Source organism: Hyposmocoma kahamanoa, unplaced genomic scaffold (assembly GCF_003589595.1).
Source record: "Hyposmocoma kahamanoa isolate Upper Pololo Valley unplaced genomic scaffold, ASM358959v1 134, whole genome shotgun sequence".
NCBI classification, from domain to species: Eukaryota; Metazoa; Arthropoda; class Insecta; order Lepidoptera; family Cosmopterigidae; genus Hyposmocoma; species Hyposmocoma kahamanoa.
In genome coordinates, this window is record NW_020653477.1 from 785,101 (window position 1) to 805,432 (window position 20,332).

General features: G+C 35.9%; 1 protein-coding gene across 1 annotated transcript in view; it reads left to right on the plus strand.

The window, feature by feature from the left end:
- Positions 1–17,036, plus strand: part of LOC113240353 (cytochrome P450 3A27-like) — a 50,598-nt gene extending 33,562 nt beyond the window's left edge. Inside the window, exons 10-11 of the mRNA XM_026477634.1 lie at positions 5,787–5,895; positions 16,631–17,036. Of these exons, the coding sequence (XP_026333419.1) occupies positions 5,787–5,895; positions 16,631–16,800 (279 nt within the window). The 3' untranslated portion in view covers positions 16,801–17,036. The remainder of the gene's footprint in view (positions 1–5,786; positions 5,896–16,630) is intronic.
- Positions 17,037–20,332: the final 3,296 nt, after the last annotated feature.

Below are 20,332 nucleotides of genomic sequence, written 5' to 3' on the forward strand. Positions count from 1 at the left end.
ACCATGGGATATCAATTTATACAAATTAGTAGATTTTCGACTTATCCGTAGAATAAAATCCTATGTGCAGGACTGCTTATTCTCAGGACACTACATTTTGTTCGTTGTTCTTCGCTGTGGATATCAGATCGATCGTTGTTCGACTTGATATTTCCAAAATGAAATAAGATATAGAAAGTCTGATAAACACCTATAGCTAGGCCTTGGTTTGAATGATGATATTATATATTTATCATCTTTTCGCTGTATGGATGGCCCTTATTTCGTCTCTATTTCTGGTTATATACTCGACGCGTGTGGCTTACTATAAAAATATATTAATATCATTGCAGTAAAAAATATCATGATATTCAATAAGATATATATATTACAATACCTTATATATTTTGAGTTTCAAAGGTAGAAATAGTCGCTATTAGTTAGTACACAATAAAACATTTACCCAATCTAATGCTTCTCAATCGATATAAATTGATATCGACATTCCAGTGAACGGTACATTACTCTCCCCGAAAAAGTAAAAAAGAAAAGAAAATAGCTTCGACATTTATCCGAAATAAAATCGTGTTTGCTTAGGCTATAATATTATATATAAATATAAATAAAAATATGTGAAGTATTAGAAACCATGACCAATCATTAGCTAGATTTCATAGTGTTTTTTTAACATTATGATAGTGTGTGGTTTGGCGACAGCGGTTCTGATACTAATTAAGGTTTAAGGCCCTTCCACTGTTTTTTTCCTCCGTGTCAAAATTAGTACACGTGTCTTGAGTGCTACAAATTCAGAATTGAACAGGCGGGAGTTACACTAGTTGTCTTATTATTGTATTATGGTTTCTGGTTCAATCTAGTGGGACTAATTTGAGAAATTAACAAATTTCTATTGACGTATAGATGATTATGATCATGATTTTGTGGAACAGAGTGAACGTTCCGAAAAGTAGGTGAGAAGTAAAACACAACAGAAAAGGAAAACAAATTTGTTTTGCTATTAAACAAACGTGACAAATATTTATAAGTCAAATAGAATCATCTACCTTGGAATAATGCTATTTCTAAGGTAATAGATTTGTTTGTTGTGTCCTTATCCTTTCATCACCATCAATATTTCAGCCGAAAGACGTCCACCGCTGGGTATCGACCTTTCTTAAACACCGCCACAAATCATAACTTACCCACCACAACCAGTTTGTCAAGATTGTCTGGTTGTCGGCTAGCAATATGACCAAAATACGGTAAGATTCTCTGGTAGCATATTGTGGCAAGTCTGTCTGCGATATGAAGCTGCTCAATTATGGATTGGTTTGTCCTTCTATTTTTTTGCGTTCTGATGCTCGATTCGTCCACGACTATGAGCCATATAGGAACATCGAGAAAACCAATGTCCGGACTGCGTTAGATAAAGGGAAGTTAACGAATAGAGCACTGTCTAGTGCTATGTCACGTTATCTAGCGCAATCTTCCTATCTCACCGTCTTGTGCTAATTAAGACCCAGTGGCTTCCTTTACAACGCTAATTACAGCAACTAATTGTGACACTGTCGTCGGAGCCTTTATTATAAAATGATTTCACGACGCTCTGTACGTTTTGCGCTATAATTAAATAGTTATTCGTTCGCCGTTTTTCTCCCAGTTACAAAAACGGATACCGTACGCTGCCGGCCGCTTACTAAAACACGGCTGTGATAAAGAATATTTTGAGATATCATAAAAGAACCATCTGTAGCAGTTGAGCTTCTTGTGAAACTGCCATCTTACCTATGCCATCTTACAAGCAGCAATGTAAGCATCACGGTGTTCCAGTTTTGAAGGGCAAGGGTGCTTGCTGGTGAAATTACAGGCATAACTTGTCAACTTATGTCCCAGAGCAGTGCTCCGTTACTCACTCAAGGTTGCGCGATAAGTGCACCGACGTCGGCGCTCTTACAAGTCTTTCATTTACGAGCATTTGGTTCCGCACGACTGCACACAGCGGGGAATGTTATTGTCACATCTTTGAGCGCGTGCTTAGTTTCCTTTTTCCATGTAGTGAGCGCCTGGTGTCATTAGTTAGATTTAGTAGGCTATTATAGCGTAGGTATTTTCGATTTTGTATCAGCGTGATGTAACTGTTACGTAGTAACTATTAAGTTATATGTGTCATAACTAACATAATCGACATTTTTAGCGAAATGAGATCTACAACTTCCTACAAGCGGCTTCCTTTTTTTTTGTATCTTATTTAGTATCAGTTTTATTGCTAAGCAAAATTAGTCTAGTTGACATTTTTCAAATAAAAAAAAAGAACTTTTGGTACCAATATTTAACTGCCTCCGTGGCCGAACGGTTACCATGCCGGACTGCCACGCAGAGGTCTCAGGTTCGATTCCCGGGCCTGGAGAAATATTTGTATGGGGCCTACATTTATTTCTCTCCTGAGTTTGGATGTAATTTGAGGTTGTCTACGTGTGTGCCCATGGCACCCGTGACACAGGGTTTCCTTGGTGAGTGTGTGAGTTATTATTATAAAAAAATATTGGAAGAAAGAAAGAAACGTTGAATCAGCAATATTGACATATACATAGAAAAAATTAAAGATTACAAATACAGGCTGAAATGGATCCAACTCAGCATATGTCACAGCTCGACTGTTGCCTACAGATTTGCCATTATTTGAATTTAGAAATAAGTGCCATATAATAATAATAATAACGCACACACTCAACATAGCCCCGCACTAGGGAAACCCTGTGTCGCGGGTGCCATGGACACACATAGACAACCACAAATTACACCCAAACTCACGAGAGAAATAAATGTAGGCCATACAAATATTTCTCCCGGCCCGGGAATCGAACCTGGGACCTCTGCGTGGCAGTCCGGCATGGTAACCGTTCGGCCACAGAGGCAGTTAATATTCGTAATGAACATTCCCAAATACGTCGAAAATGATACCCATCTGGCATTTATTGGAAAATTCGTGTACTCTATCTTGGATTTAAAAGTAAATGCCATATTTGTAATGAGCACCCCCAAATATCTGAAAAACGATACTCAACTTGCCATTATTTGAAAAATCGTGCCCGCCATCTTGGATTTAGAAATACATGCTATAAATAAAGGCTATATTCGCAATGAGTCAGTAACGAACGACAATGTCGAGCAAACCTGTAGGCACCTTAACGTTGTTTTTCTGTTGAAGCTTTAATATAATGAGATGACACGAAATTACCAAGTAATGTTAGTTAATACTAAAAAATTTTTAAATTAAACTAAAAATAAGTAGGAAAATAACTAACCATAGGAGATTATTATATATTGTATTGTATTGTTTTTATGAAATGAAATACTTGGGAATGTCAGCAAAATACTAATGTTTTAGTGTAAGGAGGATGGTGTTAGCGCATGGAGCTAAAATTTATTCATTGGTACTACTAGAGAATAAATCAATATTGCTAAATTAAACGTAATGCTTGACAAATAGAAAATAAATAGGCACTCCATTAACAGCTGCGCATAGAATAAACCCCGGCGAGTTAATACCAAAGTGTCCGCCAGAGACGCCCGCGAAAGCGTATTACTGGCGGAGTGCTTAGCCCGGACGCCCGCCGTATTCTGGTTTTGTCGTCGAGCCCTTAGTTCATCCGGAGAACTATCTCTCTGGTCGGTAGATACGAATAGTAATTAACGAACAATTTCATTTATTCAAGTAAGTGTTATTATAATAATAACGCACACACTTATTACGCACTAGGGTGAAAAGGTACCATGGACAGACTCATAGATAACGACGTTAATAATTAATACTAATAATAATAATAATTCGTTTATTTGCTTAAAACAAGGATGTTGCAAGAGAGTGCCAGTACAAACATCTTTTCGCATACCTTTAATAAATAGCAAGCAAATGTCTAGTTATATAATGTCGATCAGACTACCACAACTCAATAATACAAAAATGTCATAAACGTGTCAAGTTTTGGTCAATTAATTTGGTCAAGAATGATAATCTTGAAGATAAAATCTTACATCTCATTCTCTGTCAAATATTTCGTTTAGGTCATAAAAATTATTTTTATTTAACCACTTGTACAGCTTTGTTTGAAATAAACTTAAGTGTAATAGTTTAATCTCAAGTGGTATTTTATTATATATGTCGACACACATTTTTAAACAACTTTTACTGCTGTCATAGGAATAGTGTGTGTGTGTGTACAAGTCTATTCGGGTTTCTGCTGAATCTAGTATTCATATCAAAGGCTTTCTTAAACAAATATGTGTGTTTTCGTACAAAGATACAAATTTCGTATATATAATGTGTAGGTAGTGGCAACAGACCAAGGCTCTGAAACAAGGGTCTGCCTGTTTCATCCGGTGGAATTCCACAAATTGCTCTAATGCTCAAACGCTCTGTTTCGATCTGTACTATTACCCCATACTACAAATTACACCCAAACTCACGAGAGCAATAAATGTGGGCCATACAAATATTTCTTCCGCCCGGGAATAGAACCTGGGACCTCTACGTGGCAGTCGAGCATAGTAACCGTTTGTCCACGGAGACAGTTGTATAATAATAGTACTAATACAACAAAAGCAACGGTTCAAAAATTGAAATATTGCTTACGTTAGGTACTTAAAATTGCAACATGCAGGACAAATATGAAAATATAAATAAAAGTAAAAAGACTATTTTTCAACACAAAACATATAACATTTATCAATATGTCCAAGAAAAGGTAAAATTCTCAGTAATTTGTTGGTTTTCAGGCTTCACCAGGAAAGTATTCGCCGCTGGGTACACCGGAGTATATAGTAACGAATGTCTTTACGATTAAATATTACATAAATAAGAGGGTACCTTACTCACTACATAGAATATTTACTACAGAAATAACATTATACTTTAAAGCCTCGAATGACATACGTACTGACCGCCGAACATACTGCACATGTTAGCTGTCTGTCTATTTTGCAGGGTTCCCAGTGTACATAAAATATTAAATAGCCATGTAGTCGTTGTCGATAGATTGTGAAAGAGGGTAAAACTATGCCAGAAATGTCTAAATTATGAAAGTTACGACATTTTGATGATATAATTGCGTTATTGCCTTTTTCATTCTTATTTTCACAGATGGCCTACTACATAGTACCGAAACATCTCTTTTCAAAATAGACAATTCAAGTGAACCTGTGTCCAGCAGTTGGACGAATAAGGGGCCGATGTTGAGTCAAATAAAATAAGTTCGATCAACAATCAGTCGATAGTCGACAAAATATTTATCGACAATACTTCACTTCACGAATTGTCATTTTACTCCATCTTCAAAAAAGATAGACTGTGTAAAATGTTGTTGTTAATTTCATTGTAAACTCGACACATAGGGAATAAAGGGTTGTTGTAGGTCATTGACTTTTGTAGGTAACATAATTAAATACAAAATGGCGCATGAAACTGTTTTCGTGTGTGAATTAAGTTAACGTACCCAATAAAAAAGGTACATAAATTCAATGCCTCCATGGCCGAACGGTTACCATGCCGTTACGCGGAGGTCCCAGGTTCGATTCCCGGGCCGGGAGAAATATTTGTATGGCCTACATTTATTTCTCTCGTGAGTTTGGGTGTAATTTGTGATTGTCTATGTGTGTAACCATGGCACCCGCGACACAGGGTTTCCCTAGTGCGGGGCTATGTTGAGTGTGTGCGTTATTATTAAAAAAAAAAAATGATCACACAAAATTACATACAAATAATATACTGATTACAAATACATTTTTTATTGACCTTATTCTTATAATTCCAGTACTTCGAGAACGCTGGTGAGTTCGTCCCAGAGCGCTGGGCAGATGGTCGGCCGCAGCCGCCCCCTGGAGTCTACATGCCTTTCGGAGATGGACCCAGATACTGCATTGGTATGTATTGCTTCATCAATTTCTTACCAGTGATAGTTTACTCGTATGGGCCAATTATTTATTTAATACTAATAATATAGGGTCAAGGAAAAAGTACGTGGCGTTTTTTCATTTATTTATTTACACATTTTTCTCATATTTTAATTAAACTTTATTAAACTATATATATGCTGTTTTGATTGATCACCTTTTGTCATTATTCTGGTAAAACAATTATGACATCAGTGCAACTTCTGGCATTTCTGGGCGAAAAACAAGTGATTTTCACAGGCCTCTTTTGAAGTCAGCTTCACACCGTTAAGAGAGTTCTGTACAGAGCGAAACAAATGGTAGTGGAACGAGGCTAGGTCCGACCTGTATGATGAATGCTTAGAATAATAACGCATAGAAACCTAGTCCGCACACGCTAAGTGAGGTAAATTGAAGCGCGCCAAAAGGGTCTACACGGGCGGGCCTTCAGTGGTCAAGGTCAACTTGCACCGCGAACAGATCAAGAATTTTAGCTAAAAATGACGATATGTGCGGTAAATTTTTTTTTTTTTTTTTATACATGACAGGCAAATGACTCCACTCCACCAATGAATGTAAAAATACGTCAGACAAACATAAAATAGATACTAACATCACATTCCACAAGGAAGTAACGCGTTTCAACTTGTATTCTTATATAAATATTCACTAAAACCGAAAATTAACCTACTACTAAAACTAGCCTACATGAATTTGATTTTTGTCTCACTTGTGACAGTTCGTTTGATATGAAACTCATTCTATGCGTTATTATTCTAAGGATGAATGCATCAAAACTTCCCAGCCAAGCTCTGTCAATTTTTGCCAAATTATTAAAGATGTGTGTGGTCTGACATTGTCTTGATGGAAAATAACACCTTTCCTGTGGGCCAACTCTGGCCGCTTTACTTCAATTGCGCTCTTTAATTGTATCAGTTATTGACAGTAACGAGTGGAAGCAATGGTCTGACCAGGTTGTAGAAGCTCATAATGCACGATTTCCTCCCAATTCCACCAAACACAAACCATTATCTTGCGTGGCGTCAATCCGGGTTGTATCACCGGGCTTTTGTGCAGCTTCTTCCAGGTTGGAGAAAATTTTTTTTGCACATTTTTGTCATGTGTCGCCCATTTTTACATTGCCCGTTATCAATCTCTTCAAAAATGGCTCAATTTTGTTTCGTTTCAGCAGTGATTCGCAGATGTCAATTCAGTCCATAAAATTTATCACTGTTAATTCAAGAGGTACTAAAATATCGAGCTTCTTTTTGGTATCCAGCTTTATGCAAATGTCGTAAAACTCTTTTTTGGTTAATGTTTAGTTCTGCAGCGATGTCATAAGATGAAATGTGCCGGTCTTCTTGAATTGTTTGAGGGATTTCATCGACTTTTTCAACAATTGGTTCGTTGACAAGAGCACGGCGCGTCTTTAGCAGTGAAATGTGCAGAACGAAAACGAGCAACCCATTTGTGAGCTACTGATTTTGATAAAGCATCTTCACCATAAACACCACAACTTTTTTCACAAGTCTGCGAAGCCTTGCCGATCTGATCAAAGTAATATTGTATAATACAGCGATTTTTTCTGAATATTAGCTCATATTTAAAACGTTATTACTTTTGCGTTGAATTGGTAAATGTCACTATTATTGAGTATAATCTACAGACACTCACTTTTTAAATGCTGTATAATATAGCTTGATAGGATCAGTATTAATGAAGTTATACGATTCTAAAGTCAACTATTGGTAAAAACGCCACGAACTTTTTCCGTGACCTTATATAATAATAATAATAATTCTTTATTTCGGACCATTAAAAATATCCATAGTATGTTAGTACGAGAATTTAAAAATAACGTTAGTATAATATAATGTAGACTTAATTTATAACTGCACTATAAATTGTGCTACGCCCTTAATTTGCTCTATCCAGAATTTTACAATTGGACAGTCAAATCTTCCCGCCATTGCACTTTGAAAACTGTTGGGTGTTTGCCTCACGCGACTCAACAGCGAGACAATCTTTTTCCATGTTACGGCCTGGAAGCTGTCCGTGCGAGCTTCCGCAAACATGGCCGAGGCACTGCACTAGCTTGGCAGTCCCATCAGTACTGCACGGGCTGCTCGAGTAGAAAGATTGGCTGTATGCTTTAAATAATGAGCATCGAGCAAACCTGCGGACAAGCATGTTACTCCGAACCGGTAACGCCCTACGCTCCCTTTCGATATCCTGATCGTTAGCGGTATACGGAAAAACTTAGTTAAGTTTATGTTATACTGGAATGTTTTTTTTAGTGCTTTAAATGTAATAAATAAATAAATAAAAAAAACACAAACAAATAAGCTAACAAATAATTTAATGAGCCCAAACGCAGAACAATCTCGTTTGGGCTGTAATAGTTGATTCCGTTTGCAGCATCGATCGGATCAAGGTTTAGAGCAGTAGAGCTGCTTGATAAAGAGTTCGTTCAGGGAAGTAGGTACACCTTATCTATTTCTGCTGCCAAGTAATGTCAGCATTTGCGTTTCGGTTTTAAAAGATGAGGCACAGGCACATTTGGGACTCGTCAATTTATGTCTCACGGTGACGGGTCACGCGGTGACACTGCCCCGGAAATCTTTGTAATTTAAAGCTCTGAGTATTACTGCAACATTTTTTTTATAACGGGACGAAAATGACGGGACAAACAAGTCGTGCGCCTGGTGGTTGGCGACACGCCTATCCGTAACAGTTGCAGTGCAGATCACTCGTGAGAATTAATAAAAATAATTGCATCCTAGCATAAATAGAATCTCGTACAAACATGGATCCTGTTAGGGTGTTGCAATCTATTATGCGTTGACTACTCTATGGGCATCATCAAATTAGACGCTTGTAGAAGTACAGCAGTGGCACGAATTGTGACATGTAGACATGTGGAAAAGCGTTACATTGCTATTACCTTAGAATAATAACGCATAGAATGATAGTTTCATATCAAACGAACTGTCACAAGTGAGGCAAAAATCAAATTCATGTAGGCTAGTTTTAGTAGTAGGTTAATTTTCGGTTTTAGTGAATATTTATATAAAAATACAAGTTGAAAAGCGTTACTTCCTTGTGGAATGTGATGTTAGTATCTATTTTATGTTTGTCTGACGTATTTTTACACTTATTTACCGCACATTTCGTCATTTTTAGCTAAAATTCTTGATCTGTTCGCGGTGCAAGTTGACCTTGAGCACTGAAGGCCCGCCCGCTCGTGTAGGCCCTTTTGGCGCACTTCAATTTGCCTCACTTAGCGTGTGCGGACTAGGTTTCTATGCGTTATTATTCTAAGGCTATTACCTATCTGACTGTCGTGACTATCGTTCAAGAACAAAAAAAAAAAGTTCGTTCCAGTTACAGAATCGCCGTGACAAATCACCGTGATTTTGTCACGCCTCTCACTTACATTACGATACATACTTTCTAATAGTCGTTATTATTAGTAACTTTGAAGTATAGGTTTAGTTGTATTTGAAAAATAGTTTTCTCTATAACCTTCACAGTTTTACAGGCTTGTCGCTTTATGACCAAATTAATTATAGTACTTTACTGCAGAGGCCGGGAAGTAAGGGATTGCCGGACGAGTATGAGTTACAAGGCCCAGCGCTAGCGACGCCTTGTATTAATACGAGTCAAGCAATCCCCGTTCCCGCCGAGGTTTGTATAGCGCTTTTCTCAAACAACGTGAAGAAATACTAAAAGACCAAAGAGAGGAGGATGTGTAATAAAAAAAGTAAAAAAAAACTTTAAAATTAATATTTCACATGTTAGGATAATTTGCTAAAAGAATATGTTGTTATTTTTCCAGATACATATTAGTAGTCTATAGAAGTCTTCTGAACTTCTGAAGCAGACTACTATAGTGTATGAAAGTTTCATAAGTTTCATGTATCTTACCAGCAACAAGTTTTTCCATGGCTAATATTACCTCTTGTTTTAAATCGGAGCGCAATCAATTACTATATTTCCGTTATCGCTCTTTTCACTAAAACTATTTTTCGACGAAAATACAAAAAAGACCAAAAAGCAGAAAAGAATACCAAAGTAAATACTTTAGTTTATTTTACCGCCTTTATTTAAAAAAAAGTGAGCAATACAGGTAAGTATTTTTAATTCTCGCAATTACGAACACTGGGCAGTTGGCTGTATGAATTTTTCTTTTGCCTGTTTACGTAGTTCATTATTAATGAACTGTTAAAAGTTTAGAGAAGAGGACTGGGTAAGTAATGGATTTTCATACTTACTTTGCAGGCGATTCGCTCTGGAACTTTTGGAGGGAAAAGTGTCGTTTTTATTTTGACTTTCAATTATTTTGTAAAATATAGTTTAAAGTGGAATAGGATACTGCTATTGTGCCTTAATCGAAGATTAAAACGCGAAATTATACGAATCTCGAACTAAAATACCCGTATCGGCCATTTTTAAGGAATCCTGAGTCAATCCAAGCACGCCGCCTCAAATTGCCTATCCTCTTTGTGGCGGCCATATTTACAGAAACATAATTAAACTTCATGTTTAGGCTGATGGGTTTGCCAAAGCCTTAATAAATTAAAAAAAAATGACATAAACGACAAACTTTCCGTGTACATTTTTTGAAAGTAATGCAAACATTTCAGAGCATGTTTGAGAAAATAAATTATTCGATAATGACCACGCGGCGTGTATATTATTTTGGATCAATTTTGTACAATTGTCTTATTTGTATTTACAATATTTAACATGGAATTTACACTGATCTTATTATTTCTTGGTTCATAATTAGAAGGTATTATTATTTCTTGGTTTAGAATTAGTAGGGCTAGCACAATGGGGCGCGACTTGTGCGAGAGCGACATACAGCGCGGGGGCCGCGTTTGTTCTGTTGTACTAGTCTTACAGAAAGCAGATCGAGCGTGATTTTGTTTGTAAAATGTCGTATGTCGTGATGTGAGTGACGGACTTAGAGGATGGAAAAAATAAAGGAAAGGAGCTTCTATCTATAGAGTAAACGTACCTACCTAAAGCAATATTGTATCACACATATGGCGGATTTAGTGTTGTATACGTTAATGTCGACATGCAAATGTATGGCTTGAATGTTGAAACTGTTTTTTATGTTTGCAAATTTGTGTAGTTTACTGTAATCAAATTATGATTAATACTAGGCTACTATTACTAGGCAAGTAATGAGCCATTTCAATTTTAAATTAAATATAAAGTTATTTACCAATAAATGTAACGATGGAATTGCATTATCATGTAATCTAGTTACATTCAAAGTTCTATTAAAATTTAAGGCCCTTCAAAATGAAGCGAAAAAACGAAGATGGTATTTGATCCAATGTTTATGTTCGGCAGTCCTATAATTTCCAACCATTCTTTCTTTCTTTTTACATTTGTAGGTAAACTTTAAAAATAATAATAATGAAATAATAAAAACCTCGTAGTGAATTGTTTTAATAACTGAATATCGGTAATACATATGTCTGCTTACAAGAATAACACTATCTGAAAATAACCGTTATCAACAATCATCAAAATATACTAACAAACAGGCAATCTAAAGTAATCAAAGCAAAATTCGGCAAGACTTATGAATAAACTACATAAATGAGTCTTATTACATGAGATATTTGGGTTAATATCAAATATCGGTGTAATGTAACATTCGGTTGATTTCCGATTTTTCTACTGCTGCAACGACGCATTTTTATCAATACTTAATTGTTCTCACTGTCAATATTTTTGTCCATTTCATTACAATTCATGCGAATAATTCACTAAAACATTTGGCCAAACATTGGTTTTGACATTTGATGTACTTCCCTTTGACAACCGGAAACGGTTATCAAAGGGTACTACAAAAATGGCAAAATGAGGAAAGTTGGCATTAAGATGACGTTACGTATTTTGGATTCCCGTGTTTGACATAAATCAATGTAGTGCTATCCCTTTTTGCTCACGACGACACGCAGTAGTTAAACGTAAAAGTTATATTTTCAACGTCTAAATGCATCATATACATGTAACGTTTGATTTAACAATTCCTTTGGTTTCCATAGTCTAGGTGACGGAGACAGTTAATGGAAAGAAGGTCGTTCCTTCGTAAAAAGTCACGGTAATACTAATTGACAGCTGATCACGGTGATTTTTTCATTGTGACGTAATTTGCCACCCACCTCTAGTGTCATGTCAGTGGCGCTGCAACGTGCTTCTACACATTGTATGAATATTAGTTGTGGTCTATTGCAGGGCTTCTATAAGTGTTAATTTGAAGGAGCCCTAATGTTAAAAAATAAAAATATCTATTAACTTTTATTTAAAAAATACCAATTATTATCAATGTCCTATTAGAAGTAATAATAGTTGATTGACGAGTGATAGAACATTTATTGTTCTTCTAACAGCTCTCGATCTATTAAGTAGCAACTTTTAGAGGCGAGTAATAAGTTTTTATTACTTTTAAATGTAAAATATTTGTCATCCATTTTTAATATGTTTGGTATTTTATGGTATAATAATACAGCCACCGGGCTGTACCTAGCCGGTGCGGGTCGGGTGCGCGTCTGGTGTGGACTGTAGCGGGTTTAAAGACACGGAATTAGAACCGCCCGCGCCGCGGTCCGGACCCGACCTGCACCCGCTCTCTGTGTGTTTCGCTTTAATGTATTTTCCACAAACTTTATGTGTTAGAAACTTAGAAGGTTAGAAATACCTAAATGAAAAAATAAATAAACATTTTTATAATAATAAATATTGTGAATGAAGAAGACTATTAGAGTCATTATACCTACACAAATCGGAGAAGGTCAGAAAAAGCTTTAATGTCAAAGTGATAAAAGCTAAAAAGACATTGCCCGTTGCCGACCACACGTTACAAACATAAAAGTACTTACTCTACCGTGAACGTGCAACGTCGCGGGTGCCATGGACACACACCACAAATTACACCCAAACTCACGAGATAAATTAATGTAGGCCATACGAATATTTATCCCGGCCCGGGAATCGAACCTGGGACCTCTGCGTGGCAGTCCGGCATGGCAACCGTTCAGCCACTGAGGCAGTTCACTTATTACTGCTCCCTATTGGCAGTTTACAACCTTTTTTACCAGTTAACCCACTCCTAGACAGTGGTAAACTTGAAGGTAAACTTAAAGGTGGAATATTTTCTTCTAATGTAATATTGACCAATAGTGAGGTACCCTCTTCCCAACAAAAAAAGAATCATCAAATTCGGTTCACAAATGCCTAAGTAATAGTCTAACATATACAAAAAAAAAAACAGTCGTATTAAGAACCTTCTCCTTTTTTGTATATATGTATTATTCTTTATTGCGCCAAAAATACATCAGACAAATGAATTATAGAAAAGGTGAGCAAAGGTGGACTTATGAAGTCGGTTAAAAAGGACCAAGAGCTTAAAACTGACTTAAATAATAATAGGTTACAACAAAGAGCCAATTAACAGACCCTCACTAATAGAATTATAATACGGAACCTGGATGCGCAATTTTTTTCTTATAACATCAAGTGACGGGACGAACAAGTCGTGCGCGTGTTGGTAAGCTACACGCCTGTCCATAACAGTTGCACTACCACTGCGCCCGTCACCCCGAGCCATAAGTTGACAAATCCCACGTGCCTGTAATTTCACCAGCACCCTTACCCTTCAAAACCGGAACACAGTAATGCTGACATTACTGCTTGGCGGCAGAAATAGGTAATTTAACTAACCTATTACGTAAAACATAACTTGTAATTAACGTGTAGGTAATTATAATGATTATATACTTAAAATTTAAGTAAATATACTCGATTTGATGCAATTCGGCTAATTGGCATTTTATACACAAAAGGCCAACCGTCACACAACACTCGAGTATTTTTTTGTTAGCATGCATTCCCAGTAGAGTGTCAGGTTGCTTAAATCAACAACCACTATTGGAAAACCTTTGGTCTATATCCAATTATACATTTATAATCTCATGTTAGAGTTCAGGGTATAATGGATGTTGAAGATCTATCGTCAGCGATTAAACGCCTTATGCTGCAGACTGAGAAGTGCTTTTTGTTAAGAAGTGTTTTCTAAGAAGTTTTATTAATAATGAGAACAGTGTGTTATACTTACTTAAATAATAAGTATAAAATATAAAATCATTCGAGTATTTTATTTAATTTTATATGGTACAACAACAGATAACAGACTAAAAATATCGAGTTCTTAGGTTTTCGCGATTGTTACACATAGGAAATGAAACTATTTTTCCGGGTTTAAATTGCGTATATTTGTTTTTTCAAACAAACCGACGTTTCGGGCCCTTTACAGGTCCCATGGTCACGGTTGCCTGAGGCGGTACAGTCTTCAACCAGTTATGTCTAATATTAATGCAAACCACCCTATTTTTTCACTATAGTTACAATAGTTATTAATTAAATACCTTATTTTTAATTTTACAAAGAAAACATACGCTACATTACATATTATTTTATTGAATGCATTTTTATTAAGTTTAATTTATTATTAATTATTACTTAATAGAAATTAGAATAAACTAAAACATATTAATTAGTACTGTAGTCTTATGTCTGTTTGGGATTTTTTCATTAGAGGAAATACTGGATCCCAAACTGGTGGTACGGAGAAACCATCTTCCCTGTTGAAATTAGGATGTTTTTTAATTTCAATGGTCTCTCGCAGCATCCTGGGTAGATAACGGACTTCTTTTGCAAGGACCTGGGGTTTGTCAAACTTCATTGAATGTGTAGGTTTATCCATGTCATGCTTGCAGCATGACCCTACGAGTCGTATTCCAGAACTCTACTCAATGCTCAAGTCAAGATTTGAGCAGACTTGAGTATGATTTGAAGCACTGGAAATACGACCCTAATGGCAAGGACTTGAGTATGATTTTCAGTGCTCACTGCAATACTCAAGTCCGGACTTCAGTATTGAGTAGAGTTCTGGAATACGACCCTAAGAGTAAATAACTTTTTCATGATAAACTGAGTCTTGATTTATTTATCCCATCATAATACAAGTAAATCAAAAGTTTAATAAGTGTATTACATTTGTTATAACAAACCATTGGCATTTAAAAAGTCGGTTATAATCATATTTGTACTATTATTTGGTAACGTTTTTATACATTGCGTTACATAACGGAATAAAGCTGAGTGTATAGGTACAGTTACTACCTAACTTCGACGATGCAAAAATTTTGTAGCAGTAGAGTTCCTTGTGAAAGAGTTCGTCCAGGGTAGTACTGTCATCTTACCTATTTCTGCCGCCAACCAGTAATATCAGCATTACTGTGTTCCGGTTTTGAAGGGTAAGGGTGCAGGTGAAATTACAGGCACATGGGACTTGTCAACTTATGTCTCAGGAAGACGGGAACAGTGGCAGTGCCCCTCAAATTGTTGCAAGTTAAAGCTCTGTAAAGCTGTGTAATAAAAAGTGTCATTAAATCAATTATATTTTACAAATGTATAATAAGCTTAATCTTAAATGTTTTTGTAGTATTTCGTAACACCCTTTTCGTTACGTACAATTATTTTGAGAAATAGTCATCTACTTGAATTATGTACTAGACTAATGTAAATAAATGACATAAAATATTACTAAAATTTGATACCGCAGTGATCCACGTCCACTTTAAAACTGGCCTTGTCGGAATTAAACTTCAAACGATCAATTTCGTAAAGTTTAATACTGCCCTTTACAAATTATACAGACTTAACTCAGTGTTTTAAACTTGTTTGCATTTAGAATGTGTTTAATTACTGGTTACGCGGATAGAATATAAAGTTTCATCTTTTTGACTTCCGCGTAGTTAAGCAGGAAATTGTATTTTAATAAAAACACTCTAGTAATTAAGCTATAATAATATATATCACAGCCTCTGCTTGAGGGGCGGTAGGTCAAACTATTCGTATTAGGCTATCGTTGTCTACCTTTTTATTATTTATGTGCGAAATTTGATTTGAAATTTATCATGAGCTTTTCGGCTAAGGAATCGTGTTGAAACCTGTGTGTTTTTTTACAATATCGAGAGACGGGACGAACGAGTCGTGCGCCTGATGGTAAGCTACACGCCTGTCCATAACAGTTGCAGTGCCACTCAGAGCTTTAAATCACAAAGATCTGAGGGGCACTGCCACTGCGCCCGTCACCCTTAGTTAGATACTTTTAAAAAAAATGAAAGCAGACTAGGACAAGCTCCGAACGAATCTCTACGTAACAGATGATCTTGAAGAAGCGCCAGATGTAGGGCTAAAGCTATCATGCCAAATAAATCACAACAGACATGGTCCATGGACCGATCTCACATTGCAAAAACGCTTCATAAAAAAAAATTACAAAGTTTATTTTTATTTATTAGATTCTGTTTAATCAATGTTAAACTATGACAATTTTAAAATTTTCTGCTTTGTTACAAAATCTCTACAAAAAATGCACACAAACGTTATTATTTTATTAAGCGACTTAACCGACTTCAAAACAGGAGGAAGTTCTCAATTCGACTGTATTTATTTGTGCTATGTTACGCGATAACTCCGCCACTTGTGAACCGATTTTGATGATTCTATTTTGTTGGAATGAGGGTACCTTAGTATTGTTCCCCTTTAAATTTGACTTTCTACACCTCACCATCTAAAACCTATAAATACATGACCTTAAGAAATCCATACGTTAAATGTGCTTATTTGCTCCCAGGTAAGCGTTTCGCCATGATCCAGATGAAGTGTTGCCTAATCAGAGTACTCCAGGCCGTGCGAGTGACACCAGCGCCATCGTCAACCCGCACCGAGCCGTTTGAAGCCGACCCTCGGTCCCCACTGACGCTACATCCGGCTGATTCTCGAATCACCATTTCATTATTATGACATGAAGATTTACGTTTTATTTTTTAAGATTCCTTTTTAAAAGATGAAAGGTAACAAAGATTTAGATATCTTCTTACGCAGTGCAGAGGTTATTTTCAGTTCTTTGTCACAGTAGTGTAGTGAGATAGTATATACAGATACAGTGTTGTAATCATTGACTTACAATTATATGGACGTCGGGTCCGCGCTAAAAAGTGTCCGAACTTATAGGGCGTTAAAATCGTATACAGAGCGTCATTCACGCTTTAGTCTTCGTTTGTTCGACTGACAGCGAAGCAAGCAAAATTAGACAGTACTGCGATGACATCACAATTTAAATTCAACGTTTTAGCTTTTTCATATTCCTTTTCATGTCACTACGTTTAAATAGGTTGACTTGGGACATTTTTTTCGTGGTTTTTGTATTAGACCCGTCGTCCATTTATTTGTAAGTCAATGGTTGTAATACAATTTTTAACAGTTCAAGCTTCAGTGCAATTCGAGTGTTACTGAAATAGATGCATATAAATTTACTTGCAACCTTAAATCAAATACATTGGTGTAAACTTTTAATTGATTGTGTTTACATACCCATAGAGTAAGTAATATATAGGGTTGTTTGAAAAATATTAATAATCTCGCGGAACTATATTATACTAACATTATAAAACACAAATTCGTTCTATGACTTTTTACAAAATATTATAAATTTACCAAAACTAAACTTTTAAGTTTTTGTTGTACTGTCTGATGCTTTTTATATCTGTAATTATTTTTTATAATATCAAGTGACGGGACGTACAAGTCGTGCGCCTGATGTAAGTTACACGTCTGTCCATGACAGTTGCAGTGCCACTCAGAGCTTTAAATCGCAAAGATCTGAGGGGCTCTGCCACTGCGTCCGTCACCCTGAGACAAGTTGACAAGTCTCATGTGCCTGTAATTTCACCAGCACCCCTTACCCTTCAAGACCGGAACACAGTAATGCTGACATTACTGCTCGGCGGCAGAAACAGGTAAGGTGCCAGTACTTCCCTGGACGAACTCTTTCACAAGGAGCCCTACTGCATCTATATTTTTAGCAACGTATCTTAAGTGCTAATTCATAAAAATAATTTTGGTAGTAGGTGCTTTCTTTTGCATTTAGAGTAATGCATTTAAAATTTTTCTTTTTGTACGAAAGAAGAATGTGATGAATTATAAAAAGCCATGGAACAAAAGTTGTTGTATTATGGTGTTATTAATATAGTCTTACGAGATTAGCGTAGTTATTTCTGTCCGTGAAAATAATGATCCGAATTGAATGCATTCTCGACTTCGGAAGACGGATTTCGGATTAGTGCGCTACCCCTCATATAAATAGTACTACGACTACTTCGATCCGTCATTTCTCGCTAAGAATAAAATGCAATCGTCATCTTTTGTAAAACTCGCATCTCCGAGGCTTGGATTATCGAAAATAGTGCTGTACCTGATATACCTATTACTTATATCGACAGTCGTTAAAACTAGTGTAGATAGAATCAAAGAGAAAGAAAGATGAAGGAAACATTTGGTTGGTAGTCCTGCGCTTGCCAACGTCGTGGAGTCAAAAACTGAGTTAGATGAAAATCAATAATTGAAATAGATAAATGCAATAACCTGGATAAAAAGATAAAAACATCTCGCATTAAAGAGCTTAAAGTTAGAGTGTCACCACACTATATCGATACAAGCAATTAACAATGCGCTAAATTAAAAATTGCAACTTTTCAGTAGAGCTTGTAAAAGTTTTCCTTACTTGCGATAGCTTTTTGATTTTCAAACATATTAATGGTTTTTTTACTACAAGTTATTGATCATAGATTATAAATTATGTGATTATTATTATTTCGTGGCCTTAGTGAAAACCTCGCATACGCGTTTTCACGTGTTTCGTATTTACTGATTTTTGTGGAAGAAAAACTTTTTTTATAATATCAAGTGACGGGACGAACAAGTCATGCGCCTGATGGTCGGCTACACGCCTGTCCATAACAGTTGCAGCGCCACTCAGAGATATGAGGGGCACTGCCACTGCGCCCGACACCATGAGACATAGTTGATAAACCCCTTGTGCCTCAGAACTGGAACACAGTAATAAACTTCTTGTTCAAATATATTATCAAAGAAAAAAGTTTTTGAAAGAGGTATAAATTCAAATTATAATATGGCGCCACTGTCTATGCGGAAATGGCACGGAACTAAAACCGAGCGCACTACAGGCTGTTTGAGTTTGGTCACTCGAAGTAAATTAAAAAATTAGCTACATTTTTCTCCGTAAGGGTTAAAGGATGGACTTTATTCCCGCTATGTAAGGCCATATCGGCGTACTTTTAGAAAATGAGAAGTGAAAACGTGCTTTTGTTACATAACTTTCTGCAAAGATGTGGACTAATTTCGTTTGTAGAATCTTTAAACATCTCAAAAGTTGTAATTTCGCAGATGTGGCCTTATTACCCCAAGGGTGCGAAGTATAATTATACCATATTTATAATTATACTTCTTATATATATTTGATTTCTATATTTGTATTATTGCATATTTGATTATACTTAATGATTCAAATTATAAAAGTATTTTTTGATACCACGACTATGAACCTTGTTTCAACTGCCACTTTATTTACGTAATCGGGTAACGTGCTCTATAGTTTAAGTGTAAAAAAAATAATATTGTTATATTAACGACAGAAGGTAACTAAATTAGTCATAACACTTTACCATATTGCTGTAAATAAACAAGATTGTAAGAAATTTGTTTTTTAATGTGTTCTTATCCTTGTAAGGTTGTAATGTAGCGATGAAAGAGACTTTTAAAGCGTTTTATAACGACTCGATTCCATTTTACAGGACTCGACTCTAAAATTAAGACTGGAGGTTCGTGTTTTTATTAATAAGACTCAGTCGTTATACTAAAAGACTTAAACGACTTAAACGACTCGAGTTGTTTGCAATGGACTTATTATACCTATTTTAGTTGTATTAAACCTGAAGATTATAAATAAAAATGACGTAATATGTAGTAAATAATCACGTTTATTTACTTATAATAAAAATTAGGATTCAAAGAGCGATTTAAGCAATAGATTAGATACGAGATTTTAAGGCCTAATTATGTAATGGTTGCACACAATACTTTTTCTATATATATTTTCTAAATAACACAACCAAAAAATACAACCAATATTAAAAAGTCAACGGAAATCCAGCTAACGCGCTCTTTTTTATTTTGTGTAATATTGGTCTGTAACCACTTTTCTTATTATGAAGTCCTGGTACTTTTTTTTATACTTCTTTAGAACCCGTGCACAGTAGTGAGATACAATTTATCTGTAATACATAGAACAAATATATACATAAAAATCTCGCCTGTCACCCATTCAGGGGTAGGCAGAGACTGTGGACCTCCACTTAATACGTTCATAAATAAATAGCATGTTTCATTCATCATTATGGTCAAACGACAGGATCAGACAACAAAATTTGATAAATTTACTTTGACTTGGGTTCTGTATCTATTCATATTTATATTA